Source organism: Chrysemys picta, chromosome 4 (genome assembly GCF_011386835.1).
Source record: "Chrysemys picta bellii isolate R12L10 chromosome 4, ASM1138683v2, whole genome shotgun sequence".
In the NCBI taxonomy this organism is placed as follows: Eukaryota; Metazoa; Chordata; order Testudines; family Emydidae; genus Chrysemys; species Chrysemys picta.
The window spans coordinates 26755319-26779549 of NC_088794.1; the positions used below are offsets into that span (position 1 = coordinate 26755319).

Here is a 24231-nt window from a genome sequence, read left to right on the forward strand (position 1 = left end):
CTGTGGGGGCCTCTCTGATGGCTACAGCCTCTCCATTAACCATTCCTTGTAAATCCTTGTGGCCAGGGCCCACCAATGGGTAAATTCAGTGTAAAGGGGGGGGGGGGGAGAGAAGATAGACCCGCCCAGCAGGAAGAGTATCCACCACTTGCTCTTTTCCAGCCTCCTGTTTAAATACACTTGCGCCAGGAAGGGAACAGCAATGCTCACTCCCTTGTGAGGTTAATGACTGATTATGTGCCCAACCAACCCTGCAGGCTGAAAACGGTTTGCTTAAACTGAGCATTCTCCAACCTTTTCCAAGAGTGAATCCTGTGCAATTATTTTTTGTTGCAGAAGCACCTATGAGTTTCAATCATGCGCCAGGCCCCCATTGTGCTAGGCCTGGGGTTGTGCAAACACAAACCAAGTGGGCAGTTCCTGCCCCAAAGAGCTGCCATCCTAGAGAGTGTGTCTCTTGGCCGCTCCCCTCCCAATGGTGTTCAGATTGTGTCCCAGCAGCAATTGCTGCTATGGGAAAGATGCTAGGAGTGGGTTTGATGAGTTTAGCTTCGTTTATTGCAATGTATCAGCTGGAAAGGAGGAGGAGCCAATGCGATGTGACCAGCCTGTTCTCAGCTACTCCTTGGACCGCAGTCCCAGGATGCACCTGGCCTGGCTGCCATCTGTCTCTCGTGTTATCGGTAAGGCCCTGTTAAATCACGGTTTCAGGGACTGCATGGAAATTGTGAAATTAGCCCAATATTGTGATTTTTTCCAGTAAAGGGGGGAGACTGAAGTGGGGATGGAACAACTCACAGTAATGGGGTGCAGGCTGGGCTGGTTTCATCAAATGACACTGTCTATCCAGCTCAGGCTGTCGTTAGAGCTGCCTGCCTGGCCAGCAGGGAGAGGGGAGCCCAGCTGACAATGCTGCGGTTAGGAGCCCTGGCCCTGCAGCAGGCCCAGTGGAGACACAGCAAGGGCTGAGCCCAGGATCTGCCACTGGGTGCATGAGATGGTGTATTAGGGGGCCCTGCCCCAGTGCTGGGGAGTGGGGTGGAAAGATGGATTCCAGACTCACCTCCACTCTGCCAGGGCAGGGCCCCCTCACGCACCTGGTTGTGTGCCAAGTGCAGATCCTAGTCTCAGCTGCTGCAGTGTTTCCCTGGGCCCACCAGGGGCTGCTGTAGGTTGAGACAGTCCAGGGCTCCTAAGCACCATGTGTTATCAGTGCCGTCCCCTTCTCCGCACCAGCCAGGCAGGGAACAGCAGCTGCAGCCTGGACCGAGATGGGCTTGGACAGCTGGTGCCGTGTGGTGAAACAGCTGCACCGGCCCACCATCGTACCTTGCTCCTCAGCGTAGGACTGACCTGTCGCCTACCCCCATGAGTATCTGTGGCTTCAGGCGGGAGGTGGAAGCCAGGATGCCTGCTTCCATCGCCCCATGGGGAAAATTGCCGCAGTTTGGGGCAGGGAAAGGGGAGACTTGGCGGTTGTGCCTGTCCTGTGAAATTCAAACATTGAGCTGTGACAAACACCCTGCAATTTATACAGGGCCTTAGTTACAGTGGCCAGGCCTTCATTCCTCCTTTCTTTTTTTCTTCTCTCATCCTCCTTTCCTGCAAGCAGCCTCTGCAATGAGGAGACCTATGGTGCTAGCCAATGGTTGGCTTTCAGAGCCCTGGGGTTGTGAAGGGAAGAGGTGGGGGCTGGCTCTGGATAGCTGGGGACAGTAGGGATTTAGGTATCTCATTGCTACAGGGAGGGGGTGGGACCTGTCATTTCATTGCACGGCAGAGAAGTGGGCAGAAGACAGGACTTCTGGCTGGTGGAAAGGGGGGGAGCAGGGACACACACAGCAATTGATCTTTTCCCTTGAAGCTCTTGGGAAAGATTCCCAGCTCAGTGTCTTTGAGACTCAGCAGGAGCTATCCCAGGATCAAGGGAGATTAGCCTCAGCTGCAGTACCAAGGAATGGCCATGGGGTGTTGCTGCCTCTTCAATGCTGAAGGGCTGGGAGCTAAGCAAGGTGAAGGCTCCCCTGGGTTTGCTACCCAATGGCCTGACCAATCCCTCCACCGCTTGCTCTCAGCCAAGCACCCTGTGGCTGCATCTCTTCGCCCCTTGCTTTCTGTCTAATGCAATCGCCTCTTGCTTCGGCCACAGCCCCACTGGCTGCTCTCCCTGCTTCTGTTGCCTCACAGTAATGCTGGGACATGGGTGCAGCGGGCGCTTGGGTACTCTGGGCACCTGCGCCTGTGTAGTGCCCTCTGTGTGGCTCAGGGCCCATCCAGGCCAGATGCACCTATCAGCCTGTGTTGCGATCAGGCAGCAGGGCTGGAAATACCCGCAGCCCTCATCTGGGATGTTGGCCTGCATTGTGAGTGCTTGTAAAGTGCTTTGAGATCCCCCTGCAGCCTGGGCCTCCGCTCCCTCCAGCTGGAAGCTGTCCTGTTTCTCCAGCTGGTTGCTATGCACTGGTTGCTAGGATACTGGCTGTGACTGGGCAGGCCTGCACATTCCTCCAGCGAGCTCCTAACCCTGCCCAGCGCCTGCCAGGACCTTGCCAGAGCATTGCCTGGGGCAGGTAAGGGGGGAGTGGGAGAAGGGTGTGGGGTGGGCAGAGTTGGGAGGCAGCAGAGTGAGCGGGGGAAGCTGCCCGTGTGGTCCCTCTATCCCCAGCACTCTCCCCAGCCCAAATAAGTGTGGCTCAGCCCTGCCCCTGCTGTATTGACCCTCAGCGCTGAGGGGGGACTGCTGGCTCCATGGTCTCTCTGCTGAGCGTGCCAACAGGAGGGGCAGCCAGTGGCAATAGCCATGATGGGTTTATACTGCTCACTGAGACCCCCAAAGCCCCCTCCCCCTCAAAACCTTCTCCCTCAAGGATCTGATCAGCTGTCTACCAAGGTCTGCCTACGTGCAGCCTGGGGTCAGATGGGAGGTGAAAGACCCTGAATTCCCTCCGTTGGGCCAGCCAGTGTCCCTGTTTATGGCCATTGGACTTGGCTGATGGTGGAAGAGCAGGAGCTTCTGGCTCAGCCACATGTGCTGGAGTTGGGCTGGGTTCAGTGGCGTGGCAGGGACCAAACCGGCCCAGGGCTCTCCCCTGGGATCTGCCCTATCACTGAACAGGGAAGAAGTCTCAACCCCTGATTTTGTACAAAACCTTTGTGATGCAGCCCCTCTAAGGGCCTCTGCCTCAGCCTGCAGCCTGCGTGGCATGATGGCTCTGAGAAGGGGCACTATCCCCATTCGTCTGCACCTGTTAACCTGGAAGTCTAACAATGCGGTGGCTGTTAACATTGTCAATTCTTTCACTGTTGATCAAAGCAAATGAGAAAGAGGAGGGAGGATCAGATGATTGCCAGCTCTTTGGGGCAGGTCTTTTTGTTCGGGTTGTACAGCACCTACTGGGATTCCTAGGCACTACAATAGTACAAATAATAATGATGGGGAATTTCATAACCTAGTGTGGGTAGCGCCTCCTGCCTGTGTCATGAGTGAAGGGGTGGAGCTTGGGTTGTGGGCAGAGCTTGGAAAAGTACCAACACATCTTATTCCTGCGCTGACCCTTGGAACTCAGAGGTGGGTACAAGCCCCTGAGATACCCAAGCAGCAGCAGGAAGGCCAGGTGCCATGAAGGGGGTTCCAAAGAGGATGGATCTAGATTGTTCTCAGTGGTACCAGATGACAGAACAAGGAATAATGGTCTCAAGCTGCAGTTGGGGAGGTTTAGGTTGGATATTAGTAAAAAAACTTTTTCACTAGGAGGGTAGTGAAGCACTGGAATGGGTTACCCAGGGAGGTGGTGGAATCTCCATCCTTAGAGGTTTTTAAAGTCAGGCTTGACAAAGCCCTGGCTGGGATGATTTAGTTGGGGATTGGTCCTGCTTTGAGCAGGGGGTTGGACTAGATGACCTCCTGAGGTCCCTTTCAACTCTGTTATTCTATGATTCTATGATTAAGTAGCTTGGAGGGGCCTTCTCTGGGGCCTCTAGAGTTCGTAAGGACAGCTCCTCGGGCAGAGTACAGCAAGATGATGCTCAGCATGTGCCACTTCTTTATGGGTGGGGGGGATGCACGTGTGCTCCTGTCATCTGAGCCTCTAGTTGTGCTGGGCCTGACCCTCTCCGGTAAGTTCCTGGACTATCTGCAAACTCCAGTCTGGGGCCAGATCGTCCTCTCTGTAGAGACAGAGCCTCTTGCTAATCCCCAGCCTGCACTGGGTAAAACTGCCCCAGAGGAGATGGGGTGGATAGCCAGGCTTGGGGAGCTCCACCAACAGGTGCAGGGAGTTCTCTGCTGGGGAGCCGGAGCAGAAGGGCTGAGGGAGGGGGGAAGAGAAGCTGAAAAAGGAGCCTTGGTTGAGAGGAGGGAAAGCAAAATCCCCTGTAGGGCTATCACCTGGTAACTCTCTGGGTGACACTGTTAGTATGTGACCCTCTGAACCCCTCAGTGCCAACTGGCAAAGGGTTCCCTATCCTGTAACAGCACTAACAGGCCTGACAAACTCACTACGCCTAGCACCCCGCTGTCATGGTATTTATCCAGAAATAGCATAGTGTAAGCCTAGGTATCAAATGAAAGCTGGCATCACGCTGGTCACTAATACCATTGTGAAATGTACGTACTGAGCATATAAATTAAAAGTGATGTGTATATCCTGGCACTGTGTCTTAAAGTCTGTAACCAGGCAGAGCTGACCCACAGGTTTCTGCCAGACAGGAGAGAAGATAATGTCTCTGTATCATGTAAATTAAGCCAAATCTGTCTATGACATATACAGAAGGCTGGGAAGACACTGGAGACTAGACTGCAAGGGCTGTCCTGTCAGGGTTGCAAAGACAATGAACTTGGGGGGGGGGGGGGGCATAAGAGGAAGGCAAAAGGACACCTTCCGTCAGGCAGAAAAAAGATCAGCACTTTTCCCATTAATGAAAGTTGGCTTCTGGCCTCCTGGGCTAGTGATACTGGGAGGTTGCCTTAGATGAGATTTTCACCTGTTAAAAGTTGTTTAGGCTCTAAGACACATGTTGTACCTTTGGTTTTATGTATAACTGGCTGCTCTTATTACCTTTGCTCGGTAGCTCTTAAATCTTAACCTTTGTTAATAAACTCGGATTGGTTGTCCCTGTAAAGAGGTGCCAGGGCTATGTTGTTATACTGGAGTGGATATTCGGTTGACTCAAACAAGCTGGTGGGTGTATTGTTCCCTTGAGAGTAGCAAACATAGTAGTTACTGTGAGGGTTCAGTGTCAGGGGCTGGACACTATGGGGGGATGATTTTGAGGTGCACCAAGTGTTGCCCTTCAAGGCAAAGTAGGGGCTGGCACAGCCCTAGGAGAGTGCTTGAAGGGCTGGTGGGGTCAGGACACCCAGCTACCACCAGAAGTCTCCCTCTCACTGAGATGGGGGTAACACAGTGACTCATGGCCCCAGGCTCTCCAAGAAAGTATCCTATAGTCCTAGGCCCAGCACGGTTCCCTGTCACCTCCAGGCCCTGGCAGGATCATAGAATATCAGGGTTGGAAGGGACCTCAGGAGGTCATCTAGTCCAACCCCCTGCTCAAAGGGGGACCAATCCTTAGATGGATTTTTGCCCTAGATCCCTAAATGGCCCCCTCAAGGATTGAACTCACAACCCTGGGTTTAGCAGGCCAATGCTCAAACCACTGAGCTATCCTTCCCTGGAGTCAGAACTGTGATGCTGGGACTCGGGGCTCTGGGCCTTTCCCCTGTCCCCAGGATATCCAGGCCTCTGCGGTCCTTCCCTGCCCTGGCTCTGGGATCTGCTGGCTTGCTGCCCCAGAAGGGCAATGAGCTCAGAGCTGGGCTGTGTCCTTGCCCCTGCTCTGACATCACAGTGCCACAGGTATGACCTCATACTCTGTCGCCAGGGAGACACCGGAGGAGCAGCTGAGCCGGGCAGGGTAGGTGTCGGTCTTCTCGTCCCCATGATCAGCTGTACCACGTCCTCTGTCTCTATAGCTACTGGGCAGCCTGCCCCCCAGAGATCCAGCCCTCCCTCCACCATGGGGCGCCTCCCCCTGGGCGGTGTCTCACCCTATGTGAGGACCAGCGCTGGTGGGAGTGTGGACCCTCTGAAGTTCTACGCCACCAGCTACGGCACGGCTTATGGTAAGGGCCCCACAGGAAGTGGTGCCTGAGGGCACGTGTGGCTGTGAAGGATTAGGGGAGGGGATGGAGAAGTCCATGCCAGCCCTGGAGCCGCTGCCCCAGCAGGCCGTGTCAATGACCTTCCCTCCATCCCTGTGTGCTGATCATCACTGACCCACTGGGCTCAGGGAGCCAGCCGGCAGCGCTTCCCTCCCACTGTGCACCACTTACCCACGGTGCACTGCTGGCCTGACCCCAGCCTCAGAATCCCAGCAGGGCCAAGACCCTGGGCAGCTTCCCTAGCAAGGCCCCTGTGTCCCCAGGGCTAACCCACTAAGGACTGAATCCCCCTCACAGTTCCCCACCACGCTTGGCCCTGTCCCTGTCTGCAGCCACATAGGCTTGAACTGCCTATCTGTGCTCTCTGGTCCCTTCTAGTGGCCAGAGCCTATATAGCCATGTATGAGTCCTGCCCTGGTGCCAGTTTAACAGACCTGCTGCTTCAGCTCAGGCTCCCAAGTTTAAGCCCTGATAATGCCAACTGCCGAGGCGCCATTGCAATTTGGAGCTTGGGGATTGTCCTGGAAGAGCAAGTCCTTTCAAAGGCCCTAACAGCATTAGGGGCTCAGGAGGAGTCTCTCACCCTGAGCAAGTGTCTCTCTCTCCATGGGACCCCCCATTGCCCGTGTGGCTGATAGCTGTGATTCCCCTGCTCTGTTCGGCAGGGCAGGAGAGATTCCATCCTCGCGTCGGCCACCACTCCGGAGCCGGGTACAAATCCAATTACCGGCCTGTCATCTCTTACAAGGCCAGCCTGGATCAAGTGGATAATCCAGCTGTGGGGTAGGCTGTCCTTGAGGAGATGAGGGGGGCTGGGTACAGCTGGGATTGTGTGCAGGGTGGGGACCATCCCATGGACTATAGACCCCTCTCCCTCCCTGGGTGTTCATCCCATCAGGACAGCCCTAGGAGTGTACCCCAGGTTGGTGGGTCTCCCTCACTGCTCCCCTCTCACCCCTTGGGAGGTGGGTGTATCAGTGCAGAGCTGGGATCATGTTCAGGGAAGAGACTGTCCTGCAGTGTGGCCTAGTGGATGGAGCACTTGCCTGGGCCTCGGGAGATCTGGGTTTTCTTCCCAGCTCTGTCACTGGCCTGCTTTGCCACCTTGGGCAAGTCACGTCCCCCGCCCGTGCCTCAGTTTCCCCATCTGTAATGACCCTGACCTCCTTTCTAGAGCACTGTGAGATCTACAGAAGACCTAGCTATCATTATCCCACACTTGTTCTCTTCCTCCCGCTCCAGACAGCTCCTTCAAGATAACTATGACACAGTGACCACCAAGCACTTCCGGCCCCTCCAGCTTCCCGATGGCAAGTACCCCCTGCCCTGGAGCGTCTACCAGCCGGGGAGCGGGTTTGTTCGAGACAAGCCCATTTCCTTCCCCACCACCAAAGCCGTAAGTGTCCAGTAAGCCCTGGGTCTGTGCCTGGCCAGCTCATGGATCAAGACCCTGTCCGCCATGGGTTTGCCATTGGCAATGCAGCCTGGTGACATTGTAGCTAGAGGATTGTGTAGATGGTACGTTCCATCCCAGAGCTAGTGCTAGATTGTAGGGCTGGGGGCAGAGAGGGCCTTAACCCTTTAATAATTATATACAAGGCGACCCTTTTACTTTATTAACTACATGCAACAAGGAAAATGGAACTTACAAAATTAGCTTTGGTTGTATCCGTCTGTTGTCTATTGTCTTAGATCATCAGGTCTTTGGGACAGAGCTCATCCTGGTTTTGTGTCTGTACAGCACCTAACACCTTTGGGTATATCTACACTGCACACAAAGCCCAGGTTCTGACTCAGGTTTGAGCCCAATTCCCTCTTCCATCCACACACACATTGGTCTGACTCAGGTCAGCAAGCACCCAAGAGCCAGGTCATAGGACCCTGCTAGACTTTGACTTGGGGCTAAGCCCTGGCATTTTGCAATGTGGACACAACTTAAGCCACAGACCCGAGTCAGGAGGTCTGCATAGTGTAGTATGGACACATTAGCACAGCTGTGAGACCCTGGTCCAGTGATTGTAAGCCCAGGTTTACAATGCCATGTGGACACTCCAGTGCAGGCTTGGAAACACAGTCCACAAACCTGGGTCCTGCAGACCCGGGTTTACAATGCAGTGTAGATGCACCCACAGGGCCTGGTCAGTGACTGCAGCTCCTACATGCTACTACACAAATAATAAACAATAGCACACTTTGGTTCTGTTCGGATGGGAATATAAATAACCTGACAGTGTTAATGAGTGTCCACAGGCCTTGAAAGTGCTGCAGTCTGTCTCCTGAGCGCAGGCTCCATCAGGGAGCGGGTCCCATTGGCATGATATGACCCCAGAGGCAGGGTTACCCAGTGACTGCTTGGTGGCCTATGTGAAATGAGGAGTTTGCAGGGAGGTCTCAGTCTGGATTGGACAGGTGCCCCTGCTACATGCAGCGCCCGCACAGCTGGGGTGGGTTGGCAGCTTCAGCAGATAAGGCAAGGACTGAATGGGCATGAAGTCTGCCCTGCCCTCTCCCCCTTAGAGGGGGGAACAGCGCTAGGGCGTTGGGGCTTGCACTGCAGCTGGGGGCATCCAGAGACAGTCAGCATCCGGGAGTGCTGATTTAACACACGTACAGGTGTCTGTGCACTTGCGACGTTCCTCCCCTCCTTGGACACTCCCCATCACATCCTGCAGCAAAGGTCCATATAAACCATTCCTCGGCTCTGATCAACCCCTGTGGGGATATAGAGGCTCAGCAGTGCCCTGTGCTGCCTTGCCCATCCTGGCTGAGTGGGGACCTGGCGCTTTGCTGCCATGGAACTCACCAGAGGGGCTCACTCTGCAGGTTAAGAAAGTCCACTTCAATACGCGGGACCAGGGGCCGCGAGCCATCACAGGGCTGGAGCCCAGACAACTCCCTGTCCTGCACAAGCCCCAGGGGAAAGGCTCCGTCGAGGGGGAGAACGCCAGACACGTGAGTGCAGCACCGGCTCTCCCTGGGCCTTGTCCCGCTGGACACATGTCCTGGGCATTGCAGCAAAGCAAGGGGGACAGCCCTGGTGTGCCTGCGTGCTGGAGTGAAGGGGAGATACCCTGGCACCAGACTGGAGGGCTCCTGCCAGGGGAGGAGGGTGAGGGTCTTCTGCCAGGGTCTGTGAGAGCCCTGGGTGGGGGGTCTTCTGGCAGGATGGGTACTAGGCTGGGGAGGTGGGTAGGGGCCTACTGGCAGGCCGGGTGCAAGGCTGATTCCCCTTCCCTGTTCACTCGCTCTCTCCTGCTCCTTGCAGGGCCCTCTCTACATGTCCACAGAGTATAACTCCAAGTTCCGCTTCGACGGTCCCAGCCAGCCAGGTACGGTCCTTCCTGGAGCCCCTTGCACCCTCCTGAGCCATGTCCTGGGGCAGCCAAGCAGGCCTCTGCCATAGGCTCACTCATAGGAGCTACACCTGTACCCATCCCCCCCGTCTAAGCAGCACTGGGCCTAGCCAGGGCTTGGAAAGGCACCCCGGGTACTCTGTCATGAGCCAGTGCCCCAGCCTGGTGCCAAGGGGCATTGCGCTGCTGGAGGATGCTGTCTCTTGTCTGAGACAGGAAGCCGAGGTCCCAACAGCTTGTGGTTATTAAAGGTCCCCTGGGACTTTTAACCCGTTTCCCAGCCAAATTCCAGTTCATGCGCTTACCTCCTGCCTCCCTAAATTCCTCTGGCAGTTTCAATTGGCCGCGCTCTTTGTTTCCCCTGCCTGTCCTACCTCGTTGTGTCATGTCACTGTGAGCTGGTAAGCACGTTCCAGCCCTGAGGTGGCTGCATTGCAGTGATGGGGAAGTGATCCCATGTCTTACTGGAAACCCCTTTATGGTCTGTTGGATGGAAAGTGCTATGTACAAGATGACTTGCTATTCTCATCCGGCAGCCCCTCTCTGTCCCCTGCCTGGGAGCACAACCCTCTGTCCCTCTAGCCTTAAGAGGTGGGGTCTCCCTGCTGATGAGCTGTCTGACCCTGGGGAAGTAGGGAGGAGGTGTTACTGGAACCCCTAACACGAAGGGAACCCTAGGTGTACCATGCTTTTTACTGGCTAGAACTGTCTGGGAATGGTAAGGGGTGTGGGGTTCCCAGGGTTGGGGGAGCATGGGGAGCTCTCTGAATTGTCCCCTGAGCATGAGCCATTCCTGGGGTTCCCAGTTCCTGTCTCCTGCGCAGACTATGCCGGCTGCACAACTTCACCCCTGTCATTCGCATGGTTCTTTATCCATACGATCGCTCTCGCCTCCACGCAGCCACCTATGCTGAGGTCACCCTTCAGGCCGGGAGCGTCAGAGGCAGGGTTCCATGCGCAGCCCCCTATTCAGTTGCACCGCTACACCATAGCCCGAGCCCAGGCTCACTTGCTGTTTCTCCACAACAGCCCGGGGCCCTCCCTGTGATCTTAGCTACCCATGGGCCACCTCGAGATCTTTCCTCCCCCTCCTATGGGGGCTGGTCCCACAGTCGTCGTGGCCCAGCTTATCTGAATCCATTGGCTTGTCCGGCGATCGTTTTCTCTCTGGTGCTCTTAGCTCCCGTGTGCACCTCATTTTTCATTCAACCCGCAGCCCAGTTAAGTGTGAGGCTAATGCAGACGCAAGCCGGGCTTGCCCTATGGGAGGCTCTGTCTCCCTCTAGTGGCTAGACCAAATGGAGGTTGATAAGCCAGCTCCCGCCTTCATTAATGGAGCTGATCTTTCTGCTCTGGCCGGAGAGGCTGGTGATTTTAGAGACAGAGGTCGGAGGTTCAAACCCCGAGGTGCACCGTTACATGACTTCAGGTGGCTTAGATATGTTGGTTGTTGCCCAGCATTGTTGGACTCCCTCTGGGAATGTGGGTGACCGTGTACTCCCGTGCCTCGTCTCCCGTTACAGATTTCTTACAGAGGAAGACGATAGGAGCCAAGGAGGAGACGGGATTCACTGAGGGCACCCAGCGGAACCCCATTGCAATCTTGCCACCTCCTCCGGGAGAGCCAGTAGGTGCTGGGCCCTGGTCTGCTCCCCCGGTGGTCATCTCTGCACTGGGCTGAGTGGATCACAGCACCCCCTTTGTACCTGGGGGTGACCCAGCTGTTCATGCCCACACTTACCCAGGAGCCTGTGCAGCTTGCCCCTCCCCCCCTGCCCCCGGTTTCCCAGCCACTCCAGTGGATTTCTCTTCCCCCCGCCCCTTTTGTTCGGAACCGTCTCTGAGCGGCAGCTGGGGTGAGTCTGAAGGCTCCTGTGCCCCCTCAGGGCTGCCCTGGAACACATGCCAAAGCTGTTTGGGGCCCAGCATCCCAAACACGATCCCCCCCTTACACACACACACACAACACACACAGCTCAGCTACATGGGGGAAGAGAAGGGAGGTCACCCATAGCCTGGCCTCATCCCTACCAGCCTACCCCCCATGTCATGGGCCAGCTCCATACACCAGCAGATTCCTTAGTAAGATCTCAAGGGATCCCCCTTAGATCCCAAGGGGAGGAGCTGGCCAGGCCTGTCTGGGGAATCCTGGGCCCATCCTGCATGGGGAAGGGGCCTCACTGCTCAGTGTTTCCCTTGCAGAGGAGCCAGCCTGGCATCAGCATCACCAAGATGGACTTCCTGCCCAGCACTCTCCCCCATGTAAGAGGGGCTGGGAGGGGGGAGAAAGAGGAGCAGAGGGAGGATAGCAAAGGGTGGGAGGGTCACCCAGAGATGGGGGGCAGGATGGGCAGAGTGGGGGAGTCACCCAGAGACTAAGTGGGGAGGGCAGAGTTAGGGTCATTCCTGGGCTACAGCTCCAGGCCAGAGAAGCCATTTGGGGTGCCCTCTCCCAGCATCCTGTAATAGGTGGCCAAGCCCCAGTGCTTGGGCGGCTTCCAGTTCGATCAGAGCCTGTGACCCCACAGAGGCCGGGCTGTGACACCCTCTGCCCTGCTCCCCCGTGCGGGCGAGCTGGGTGGCTGCAAAGTCCTTGGGATGGGGGAGGTGACACTTCGACCCTGTCTGCATCACTTTGTCCCACTCCTGTCAGGGCGATGAGTTCCTGCCTGTGCTGTCGAAGGGCTCCGAGCGAGAGACGGGATTCAGCCGGGACAAAGGCAATGGCCTCAGTGCCATGGTGAGCGACCTGCCTGCCTCACTCCATCCTGCCTGCCCCCTCCAATCCACTGACACCCCCCATCCTGCCTGCACCCTCCATCCCGCCTCCAGTCTGCCCTCGCCTCCCTGCCCGCCCCCTCCATTCCACTGGCACCCCCCATCCTGCCTGCAACCCCCATCCTGCCTCCAATCTGCCCCCGCCTCACTGCCCGCTCTCTCCTTTCCACTGGCACCCCCCATCCTGCCTGCACCCCCCATCCTGCCTCCAATCTGCCCCCGCCTCACTGCCCGCTCTCTCCTTTCCACTGGCACCCCCCATCCTGCCTGCACCCCCATCCCGCCTCCAATTTGCCCCCACCTCCCTGCCCGCCCCCTCCTTTCCACTGGCACCCCCCATCCTGTGCCCCCTCCATCCCACCTCCAGTCTGCCCCAGCCTCCTTGCCTGCCCTCTCCATTCCACTGGCACCCCCCATCCTGCCTTCAGTCCTCCCTGTCTGCCTGCATCCTCCTCTCCACCTGTAACCTGTCTGTGTGCTGGTCTCTCTGTCTCCTCCCTCCCAGTCTGTGACTGCCCCCCCCATTCACCTGGTCTCCTCCTGCCCCCCAGGGCCTGCTGCATGCAGCACCCCAGCCTGGGGCCGAGAGATCAGAGCCCCTGAGCCACGCTCAGTTCCGAGGGCTCCAGAGGCCCCTGCAGACCCAGACCAACCTGCTGGGCCGGGAGTACGTGGGGAACAAGGTGAGTGTGAGCACGGCCTGTGCGGCCTGTCCAGCGTCCCGCAGATCCCTCGGGCCTGGCCAGCTCAGCCCTGTGTCCCCCCTCCCAGGAACTCTCCGGATTCAGCATCAACAACAAGAAGTATGTGACACCTCCCTATGACCCGGACTTGCCCAACAAGTACCTGAGCAGCTACAACTCCAAGTGAGTCTGGAATACTGCCACCTCCTGCCCCTGGGGGGAGCTCTACCTGCCTCCCCACAGCCCATCCTGCCTCTGGGGGGAGCTCTACCTGCCTCCCCCAGCCCAACCTGCCCCTGGGGGGAGCTCTATCTGCCTCCCCACAGCCCATCCTGCCTCTGGGGGGAGCTCTATCTGCCTCCCCACAGCCCATCCTGCCTCTGGGGGGAGCTCTACTTGCATCCCCCAGCCCACCCTGCCCCTGGGGGAGCTCTCCCCTGCCTCCCCCAGCGCTCTCCCCTCTCTCCATGTGCATGCCCTGTGTGTCTCTTGGTTTGAGTGGGGGTGCCCTGACCGGGTGTGTGGGGGGGAGGGAAGCGAAGGGGGTCGCTCGGCCAGTGGGGAGGGGTCTGAGCAGCTGACAGACCCAGCAGGATGCAGAGCTCTTTGACTCTGTTTCCTCCCCTCTGGCAGGTTTTATGACAACACCCTCAAGGGGGTGGACCGTGAAGGATGGACCCGCGGAGGAATCCAGCCCCAACAGCCAGGTGGCTTCGCCACCAATAACCACGTCACTGAACTGGGCAGCGACCCCAATGCCACGGAGACCCTGAGACGGGTCCACCCCCATGTCGGCAGGTGAGGCTGGCCGGTTCCCACTGCCCTCCACCCTGTCCCTGACATCCTCCTGCCCCTCCTCTTCCCTCTGTGACGCTCTTCCCCTCTGCTCCCAGGACAATCACAACAGTGGACCCGTTCTATTGCGACACCCCTCACGACAGCCGCTTCTCTGCTCTTTACCAAACCGCCGTACCTGAGTAGGTAAGGGGCCTTGCTGGGCACCTCCCAAGGCAGCGGGGCTGGGATTGAGCTACCCCCAGTTATGCAGTGGAGCACCAGGGCACGCACCCAGCAGAGACCTGGCCAGTCAGCTGTGAGCACTCAGCCCTGGTGCTGGAGCTGATGAGGCCAGGTGTCAGGATCTGCTGGGCCTGGATCAGGCTTTCTGCTCCCTCTAGGGCACAGCTCATGGCATTTCCCTTCAGGGGACACTGGGAAGGGAGTCCCAGGCCCTTATGAAGAGTGGGGAGCATGACTGCTGTAGGCTAGGCTGCCCATCCTCATCCCTGTCCTTTCCCCAGCCTTTGGGGAGGTGGTATGGGTTCCCCAGGGCCACTCCACATTCTCCATTCCCCTCTTGGGGTCCCCCCCACTTTGCCAGATTTCAAGGACCTCTTCTTTGCTTTCTTGCAGATCTGTGCCTCCACCCTGCAGGAGCTGGTCTCCCTGGGCGAGGCAGGGACTCCAGGGCTGGTCTCCCTCGGTGAGGCAGGGACTCCAGGGCTGGTCTCCTCCGGCGAGGCAGGGACTCCAGGGCTGGTCTCCCTCGGTGAGGCAGGGACTCCAGGGCTGGTCTCCCCCGGCGAGGCAGGGGCTTCAGCATCTCCCAATGGTCTTTACTTCTCCAAGGATATAAAGAGAAATCATCACCCAGTGAAGGCTCATTTGTTCTCAGTGGCCTAACTGCCAGCCCCCCCACCCCTTAGATCCCACAGACCTCTCCTCCTCTGCCCCATGGCCCCATAAACTTCTCTTCCCCAGGGACCCCAGGGGCCCCTTCCACCCCCGTTCCCTGCTGTTCTCACAGGGGAGCCCTCTGCTGTGCGAGCTGACCCCAGCTCTCATCCCACACATAGTGGTACCCATGTGCTGCCATGGGAGCTGGATGGGGTCTTTGCATCTGAAGGATCAGCTGGTGCCTCCTGGCAGAAAGGGGAGCACAGCCCTTCCCCAGCACCTTGCCTGCTCTGGCCTGGGGGGGTGAAGTGCCAGGGCATTCCTGGGCCCTGCAGTTCCATTGTTTTGGCATTCGGGCCCCATCCTGCACGGTGCTGAGCAGTGGGAGAGGAGGCAGCCTGGCATCACGCAGGATCAGGCCCTTTGACTTGAGACAGGAAACTGGGCCCTGTGTGTGCAGCAGTAAATGGAGTTAACCATTAGACATGTGCTGCAGCCACCTGGGCTACCCCAGCTCACCCCAGGGTCTCTGCAGGGCCTGGCACTGTCCCTGCAGGGCCCTGGGGCTGTTACCGTGGGGCCTAGGGATGTTCTCGCGGGGCCTGGGAGCTTTCACCGGCACCAGGGTTGCCTTGATTTGGCCATTAAATCATCACCCTCAATGGAACAAGGCTCATTTACAGCAATGGAGGAGCTGGTGATTTGTTCTTCAAACGTAGCCCTGTTGCTAAGGCCACCCAAGACCCAGCGGAGACTGCTGAGCTCTGGAGACGGGGGACTGAACCTGCCCTGCAGAGGCACGCTGAGAACCAGTGAGGCTAGGTCACTCTGTAATGTCCCCCTGCCCCCTGCCTGCTCGGCAGAGTCTTCACTCAACGGCTGCTCTCCAGACTTAAGTCCAGGGCCCTGCACTGACTCCAGCTGAGTAACTCTGGGTTTGCCTGGCAGGATCCCCCTCTGCCTGGCTGTTTCTCTTTCACAGCTCAATCGCAGTGCTGTTTGTGATGGTGGAGGCAGCTGTGTGGTGATGCTGCTTGGCTCAGGTGCCCCAGCATGTCGGTAATGCCATCCCGCTCATGCACGTATGTTAGGAACTGACTGGCGAGCTTTCCCTTGTGCCCTGAAAGGAGCAGCATTTGGCCCAGCAGCACTGTGGCGGTACCCAGATGGGAGAGGGGTAATAGCAGAGCGATGGGCTGGAATTGTCTCTTCAGCTGCTAGCTGGTAACTGTTAATAGACAGTCTGACACACCACTGCGTTTCCTCCCGGTCCTGTCACACTGTGCATCTACACATGCTGCATTTAAGGACTCTCTTCCTACTGCTCCCCTCCCCATCCCAAACAGCTGGCAGCTCGATTCCCACACCCTCAGCATGTCCCAAATTCACCGGCACCACATGGGGTGATGTACAGGTAATAGGATCTTTTCCCATGCCCCATAACCTACTGTATGGGGTAGTGCACACAGAGTAGTCTCCACGCTCCCAGCATGGTGTGATAGTACACACACAAAGCAGGGTCTCCAGACACCCAGCATGGTGTGATAGATAGATAGATATACACCCACACACGCACCACATTCCCTGCATTGTGTGATGCACTCACGTACCATAGGGTCTCCACATTCCCAACATGGCGTGGTGTACATGTGCCCACACACAGTCGGAGCTCCACATTCCCAGCATGGTGTGATACACACAAAGACAGAGTAGGGTTTCCAGCCTCCCAACAAGGTGTAATGTTATATAGATACACAGTGGGGTCTCAATTCCCAGCATGGTGTGATGCTCGCACATGCAATAGGGTCTCGAGGCTCCCAGATTGGCATGATGCACCCATGGACAGTGGGATCTCCCTGCATGGGGTGATACAAGACGTAAGCCTTTTTCCCTATTTGGTGTAGTATTGAGCTTTTGGCTCCTGGGGCTGCAATGCACACCCGCTGCACTCCTGCCCTCGGTCTCACTTTCCGCCCCAAAACATGATATCTCCCTCTTTCCAACTCTCATGTTTCTCTCTGGAGGGTAGTTTCATTTCCTAGTGCATGTTTCATGAGCTGGTGTGGGGCCTCTGACTTTGACAACAACGAGCACAATCAGTGATACCAAACAAGCCGGCCTCATGTTGCAGGTAACACTACCTGGCTGCAGTTCTTTCCAGCACACCTGAGCCTGCCGACAGCTGATCTCCCCCCCACCACACTCTGCAGAGGGGAAAGCTGGGTGGGGGCTGTAGCTTTGCCCAGCAATCCTGCTACATCTCACAGCTTCTCTGGCTACAGCTCACTCGGAGCCTTGACTTACCTCATGTAATGCTAGATATTAAAGGAAACTGCAAGTGAGGGGTGAATTCTGAGTGACCGTGTGTGTGTGTGTCATGGCCTGCATCATGTTTGTAGTGTGTGCAGGAGTATTTAGAGATGGGTAGATCCTATTGGTTCCATCAGCCATAGCCCCTCCTGCACACCTGGGCTAGATTCTCCCCCATAACTGCATCTAGTTTACATGTCCCAAGTGGCCGGCTTCCCACAATCTGATGGATCTAACCGCTGGGAACATTTTCCTGGTAGGCAGCCTAAATTTCCCCTCATCCCATTACTTCTACTTCTACTTCCCCTCCCTCTTTCCACCCACATCCCCGCCCCAAGAATCCCTCCATCAGCTTGACATACTGCAGGGACTGCCAAACTGTCACATTCTCCACTGCCACCTGGCTTATCCAAGCAGGATAGAGTTCACTCCTTTAATCTCTCCTCATAAACCAGCACCTCCAGCCCAGCCGTTTCTTTTTGTTATGCTTCTCTGACCTCCCTTAAGCCTCTGGTGATGTGGGACCCCAACCTGACTACAGCAGGTCTGGCAGCAGAGCCAGATAGCCGGACCTCTCTGCCCTTATGATGATCATGATAATAGAAGGGCAGAAGCATTATCCCCATTTTACAAATAGGAAAAATGAGACGGACAGGCAAAGTGACTTGCCCAAAATCATCCAGCAGGCCAGTGGCAGAGCTGGGAATAGAACAGAGGTCTCCTGAGTTCCAGTTCAATGCCCTGTCCACTACCTTTGCCTGTATAGCACAGAATCACACTGTTTTTTAAATTTTTGCTGTCCTATCACATCTAATGTCCTGTCCCTTATAACTCATATCTCTGCCTTAGCCTAACTGCCTGTTGGATTTCTCGTTCCTATTGCGCATCTATCTATGGGATTATATTTCTCCAGCTGGATTAGCTGCACTTTCCCAAGATGGGTCTCCCTGTGCTGCTTGCATTTGTGTTTGAGTGCACAGCAGTTCTGGATCTGACGCTGTGTGTGTGTGTGCCTGCCTGCGTGAATCCCATGCCCGTGTGCATGTTTGTGTGTATGCCTGTACATGGCAGGTGATCCCAGAGAATGATGATGCACTAGGTAATGGACCATTGTTTCATGTCTGTTCAGAGCACCAGCAATGCCCTAGCACAGGGGAAGGCAAACTCCGGCCCATCAAGGCTTTCAATCTGGCCCACAGGATTGCCAACCCCGTGGTGCAGCAGGGCTAAGGCAGGCTCCCTGCCTGCCCTGGCCTTGCGCCACTCCCGGAAGCAGCGGGCACCACATCCCTGCGGCCCCTGGGGGAGAGGCGGGGCAGAGGGCTCTGTGTGCTGCCCTTGCCTGCAGGCACCACCCCCACAGCTCCCATTGGCCAGGAACGGGGATCTGCGGCTAATGGGAGCTTCGGGGGTGGTACCCACAGGCGAGGGTAGCGTGTGATGGAGCCGCCTTCCCCACCCCCAGGAGCCATTGCCAGACATACTGGCCACTTCCAGGAGCGGCGCAGGGCCAGGGCAGGCAGGGAGCCTGCCTTAGCCCTGCTGCACGCCGCTGCCACCCCTGAGCCGCTCAAGGTAAGCGGCACCGGGCCGGAGCCCCACCCTGAACCCCTCCTGCACCCCAACCCCCTGCTCTGAGCCCCCTGCTGCACCCCACCTGCACCCCAACCCCCTGCCCTGAGCCCCCTCCTGCACCCTGCTTCCCTCCTGCACCCCACCCCCTTGCTCTGAGCCCCTTCCTGCACCCCGCATCCCCCCCACATCCCAATCCCCTGCCTTAGCCCTACATTCATGGCCCTACATACAATTTCCCCACCCAGATGTGGCCCTCGGGACAAAAAGTTTGCCCACCCCTGCCCTAGCATGAAGCGAGCATATGAGTGTGGAGCTGAAACGTATGCTGGTTGTTGATTTCAGCTCAGAAGACAGACAGGGCTGTACATAGCTCTGAAAAAAAAATTCCCTGTTACCTTTACAACCATCTGGAGTGAGACTCATTCAGAGCAAGCGTTACTCATGACAACGGATATATAAAGGACTGAGGAGGAGTTAGTACCAAAATAACTAGCCTGGGGACACAGCCACAGAGTGACTGGGGATAAGGGGAGAGCTGGCAAGGACTGAACCATGGTATACTGTTCAGGGGGTGTATGAAGGAGTCTGACCAGCTGATGGCTCACCCCGGTAGTCAGTCACAGTCATTGTCTGGAGTAAGGGCCTGCTCCAATTCCCCTTGAAGTCAATAGATAACTGTCCATTTCCATGTGGTTGGATCAGGGCCTGAGAGCAGCGTCCACCACAGCACAGGTTCAGGAGGTGTGTCCCCGTTGTGGCTGTATGCATACACGTACGTGTGTGTTTATGACAGGCCCTCGTACTGGCCTGCGTCTGATTCAGTGTTTGCGCGTGCTAGCCCTGTGCTGTGCACGAGTGCTGCTTGATATAAGCTTGCTAGTGAGAACAGGGTTAACTCCCGCCCCACACATGCCCACGGGTTCACGTGAGCAGGCCTGGCAGAAGAAGGTGCATGATTGTAGCTACAGTTCTAGCCTGCGCTTGGGTTTGTGTAATGAATCCTGCAGAGGGGTGTTAGTGCACAGGCCGCTAGCTGATGAGGCTGCTCTTTCTCCTTTGGCATCCTTTGCTGTGTTTAAAATGAAAATTGATCACAGCTCGAGACAATCAGGGTCTGAGTTACAGAGGCGCTTAGCGCCCCCAAGGAAAGCAATGGGACTTGGTGCACAAAAGGAAGGGTGGGCTTGGAGCTGAGGCACTGGAAGACCTGGGTTCAGTACCTGGCTCTGCCCCAGATGTGTGGGACCTTAGACAAGTCACTGCATTTCTCTGGGCCTCATTTCCCCATGTGTAAAATGGGGATAACAATCCTTCCTTTGTCTGTGTAGACTAGGCACTCTTCAGGGGAGGGGCTGTCTCTCACTGTGTGTCTGTGCAATACCTGGCACAAGGGGCCCTGATCTCAACCAGGACTGGGACTGTCTCTCACAGTGCGTCTGTGCAGCACCTGGCACTATGGGACCTGATCTTGGTCAGTGCCTCTAGGTGCCGCTGTAACACAAATAATAATAGCAGAGCTCAGAGCCTGTGGAAATCAGCCCCTTGGGAACTCAGGTGGGGCACCCAAAATTAATCAATGGTTCTGAGATTCTGGGGCTCCCAGTTTTGTTACAGGTTGTTTAGTGTCTGTGCACTGTGAGTAACACCAACTGCTCCTGGGCACTTCTTGTACAGCAGCAGTTCTTGCCTCCCAGTCAGTAACACCCGGGCAGACACACTCTTGGGCTGGACAAACAGGCAGTGGCTGTTTGTTCTGGGTGATGCAGCATTAACAGGGTGGGGCAGAATGTTGGGCTGACCCGGGGGAAAAGGGAAGTGAGAGGCTGACCTGACCTAGGGCGATGTGGGGGTGGGAAGTAAAGGGGATAAGGGCAGTCTGCCCCAGGCTTGTGACAGGGGGTTGAGTGTCTGCTTCACTGAACCCCCACCCTGAAGAGTGAATTCTCAGCTCTTAAGTGTTCTCCAGTGCTAGTGGTGGGAATGGACCTCAGACTATCTAGTTTAGCTAATCAAAAATATTCTAATCACATTCTTATCCCACGGTCAGCACTGAGGTATTGTGCAATGAGACGTGAGGGGCTTGGCGTCTCAGCCCCCACTACCAGAACATGGGACGCTGGGTTGCCCCATCTGTAGTTGCAGCACAGGAACAAACTGGACCACATTACACTCTCTCCTAACTTGGGCAAAACCCCCATTGACTTGGGTCCTTACTTAGTACAGGCTCCGTCTTTAGTCTGGCAAACTCCTGTTGACATTGGTGGGAATTTTGCCTGAGTAAGGTACAGTACCCCACATGCAATCTATGGGAGATTGTCATTGGGACAGCTGCCACTGGAGGGCTGTCTGAGTATAATTTTTCCCAGGGAAGGTCTTTTGGATGACACGGCTGATTTGAAGAGGGAACTAAGGCAGGAGAGTGGCTGGGTACAAAACACCTGGAGGGATGTGTAAGAGGCAATAAGAAATACACAACTGCTGATTGATAACTATAGTTCAATGCATCTTTTGTCTTGGTGGGATGAGATGGGGCAAAAATGAGGGTAGGGGATGGGATCTCTGGTACCAGATCAGGGGTCTTGGTTCTGCCCATGATCCTTTTCTGTGACAGCAGGGTCTCCACCTGGTACTTCAGAGCCTGGGGTTGTTAAGCTATTTCTCTAACCTGGGAATGAGGCAGGGTGTATTGAGAGTGGTGTTAATGGATCTGGAGAAGGTGTCTGTGTTCTTCTGGAGAAGGGTGAGAGCTCACTGCCAGCCACAGGGAGAAGGATAGAAAAAGGGGAGGAGAGAAGATAAGCTCTCAAACTGAACCAAAGTAACTAGACTGTGCTGAGGAAGAGAAATTATGGCTTTTTTATGGAGGAGAGGAGACTCAGGAATGTCAAAAGATGAGGAGCTGCAACAGTTTCCATGAGCAGAACCTGGATACAGGAGAGGAGCCAGGACTTGATAATTTAAAACTCACTGAATATGAGTGAAACAACTAGTGGACAATGTTTGGGAACATTACTGTAAGAAGAGTAGGTACTTGGGGTGGAACAGAATTGAGGGTGGCAAGGAATGAGCTGAGGGAAGGGCCAGATGCACAGCTGGTGTACATCTGCATAAATCCATTGACTATGTCCATTCCCACCAGCCGAGGAGCAAGACCGTCATCTCCAGCAGGGCCACCAGCTCTAGGGATAGGTACTGACGCAGACCTTTGCTGTATTCTCAGAATGCAGTGGACAAAAGGGTCAGTGCAGGGCAGTCAAAACCCAGTATCTCAAAAGGGATAAGCATGACTGAGTCTCTGAAAGAAACCACGCTGGGTGACGTGATAGTTTATGGACTGTCCCTTAACATGCACATGCATGCATGTTTGTGTGTGCATGGATGTTTGGTGTGTGTAAGCCTTCGGATACCACAGTGGTGGCATGGTATATGAATCTACACAGAATAGAATAGAAATGCATGCATGTTTGTATATGTTTGCTGTATGAATTTAGGCACGTGAAGTTGTGTGCGAATGTGCATGAGTTTTCTGTCTGTTTATGTATGTATGTTTGGGCATGTAGGTGAATTAAATATTTGTGTATGGCATAGCTTGTGCGTGGGTGTAAAGTCAGTGTGTGTTTGTTTGCATGTAATTTGAATGTGTATGTGTTCTTTACATGTGTATATTTGTGCACAAATACTGTATATGTGTGCATGTTTGCTCTGTGTACTTAGGGACACAGGTGAATGTGTGACTGCAGATATGTATAGGCATGTAGGTGATTTCAGTATTTGTGTATGGCATAGACTGAAAATTCAGTGCGTTTTGTGTTTGCATGTAATTTTAATGTGGTATGTTTGTTCTTTATGTGGGCATATTTGTGGACAAATACCATACATGTATGTGTGCTTGTGTGCATATGCCCAGGTGCATGGAGGTGAGTTCATTTGGTGTACAGATCTGCATGTACATGAGGTCAGCATGTTTGTGTATGTGCCTCTTGATTTTGTTGTAGGACACAGGAGCTCATGTATGTGGGCATGTGGATCTCTTGTGGGCTGCATTAAGTGGGAGGAAGGGGATACTGAAAAGATACAGGATAAACCACGTATGAGAGAATTTTGTTTTCAATGTGATTTGGTTGAAAATGAATGAGATGAAATGAGAAGGGGGCGGGGGGGGGGGAGAATAAAGGCAGCTGCTGTGACCTCTGGTAACCTCTGGGCTAATTGGCTTCACTCTGTTGGGAGATCAATAAACTCTTGTCAGCACAATTCCCATTCCAGCCTCTCACAGGAGCTCACAACAGACCTACTAGGCCTCTGGGTAACAAACAGAAATACCCCACTCCCAACCAAGAGCTGGGACTGGGACACAGGCCTGATCCTTCTTTAGTATCAAGACATTCCTACAGGGAGGGGGACAAACAGGGTTTATTATTTATTAAATTGTCACTGCCAGCCATGTGCTCACAAGATACAGCTATGAAGACAGTTCCACCCCTGAGGCTAAAGTGCCACAGGATTAATTGATAAAGGAATAACTCTCCTGATCAAAGGAACTTCCAGGGTACCAGCCCAATCCAAGCCATGCAAACTGCCTGCCTAATCCAAGCCATAAAAGCTGCTTGGCTTGGGAGAGCCTGCCTATCTAAATGCCAACCTAATCCAAACCATGTGAGCTGCCTGAGTTCCAACCAACTCAAGGCTGGTTGAGTGTATGAGAGATGGTTGGGGTCTTGTGGGAGGACCTTTATTGGGTTTGTAAGGAAGAATGATTTTGTGCATGCCCAGAAAAGCTGGTTGGGTGTATGCTGGAGGTTGGGGGGTGGATTAGGTGGAAGGTGCGGTGCTGTGTGTATGTGTTGGTTGAGGGCATGGAGGATAAGGATTGATGGGTCCTGTTTTGTACACCAGGCTGCGTGAGCAGGAATTGTTAGTGTGGTTTGAGGTGTATCCAGGGGGTTGCCATATGAAGGAGAAAGGACTGGTCGGAGAATTCTAAGAGACTGAAATCCCATGAGATTGAATGCCATTAATAGGCTGATGACCCTCAGCTCTACATCTCCAGTGCAGGGGATGTCACTGATGTGTCTGAAGGAACCTGGACAAAAGGAAGCTGGCTTCTGTTAAACCCAGGGAAGAGGGTACCCCAGGTAATGTTAGTAGGAAAAGGAAAACTTTCTGAGGCAGTGGTATTTGCAGTGGCACTTGCCAAGCAGTCAAGGCAGTGACAAGTCTTGGGGTGCTCATCGCTACTCCTGGATACGCAGACAACAAGAGTAGCCGGTGATATCTTCTTCCTGCTCTGACTAACCAGAAGACTCTCTGTTGCGCAGGGGTGTGTGTCTGTGAGGGAGTTGTAGAAAGGTGTGCTCATGGGATGTAGCAGAAGTAGGTTTGTCGGTGTTGGTATGCAGGGAGACCTACGGTGGGTGTAGTGGGGGGGAGTTTATCAGCGTAGCTAGGAGGGGAGTTGTGTGGTGGCTGCAGGAGGGAAGGGGAGTTCCTTATTGGAGCTGGGGGTTGCGGGGTGGGGTGGCTGTAGCTGGGGTGGGGGGCGGCTCTTGCTGGGGAGGGGGTTGTGTGGTGGCTGTAGGAAGGCAGGGAGTCTGTGTAGCTGAGCTGGGGTTCTGCAGCGAGTGTAGCGTGGGAAGGGGTTGTGTGGTGGGTGTACCTGTAGTGTGGGGGTTGTGTGGAGGGTAGGGAGGCTCTC

The 24231-nt window shown here is 55.3% G+C and overlaps 1 protein-coding gene across 5 annotated transcripts; it reads left to right on the forward strand.

Moving 5' to 3' along the window:
- The first annotated feature begins 2443 nt into the window (after window positions 1-2443).
- On the forward strand, window positions 2444-14748 carry SAXO4 (stabilizer of axonemal microtubules 4). Of its 5 annotated transcripts, XM_005289216.5 has the most exons (14): window positions 2444-2570; window positions 5972-6121; window positions 6826-6943; window positions 7403-7556; window positions 8984-9112; window positions 9426-9489; window positions 11037-11140; window positions 11716-11775; window positions 12167-12253; window positions 12843-12974; window positions 13063-13157; window positions 13608-13772; window positions 13868-13955; window positions 14388-14627. In XM_005289216.5, the coding sequence occupies exons 2-13, from the start codon at window positions 6016-6018 to the stop codon at window positions 13953-13955; spliced, it is 1302 nt and encodes a 433-aa protein (XP_005289273.1). In that variant the 5' UTR covers window positions 2444-2570; window positions 5972-6015; the 3' UTR covers window positions 14388-14627. The 5 variants fall into 5 exon arrangements, with proteins under 5 accessions (XP_005289273.1, XP_065447872.1, XP_065447870.1 ...); XM_065591800.1 differs by lacking the exon at window positions 2444-2570 and having other exon boundaries at window positions 5688-6121; window positions 13868-13951; window positions 14388-14748; XM_065591797.1 differs by lacking the exon at window positions 2444-2570 and having other exon boundaries at window positions 5692-6121.
- Window positions 14749-24231: the final 9483 nt, after the last annotated feature.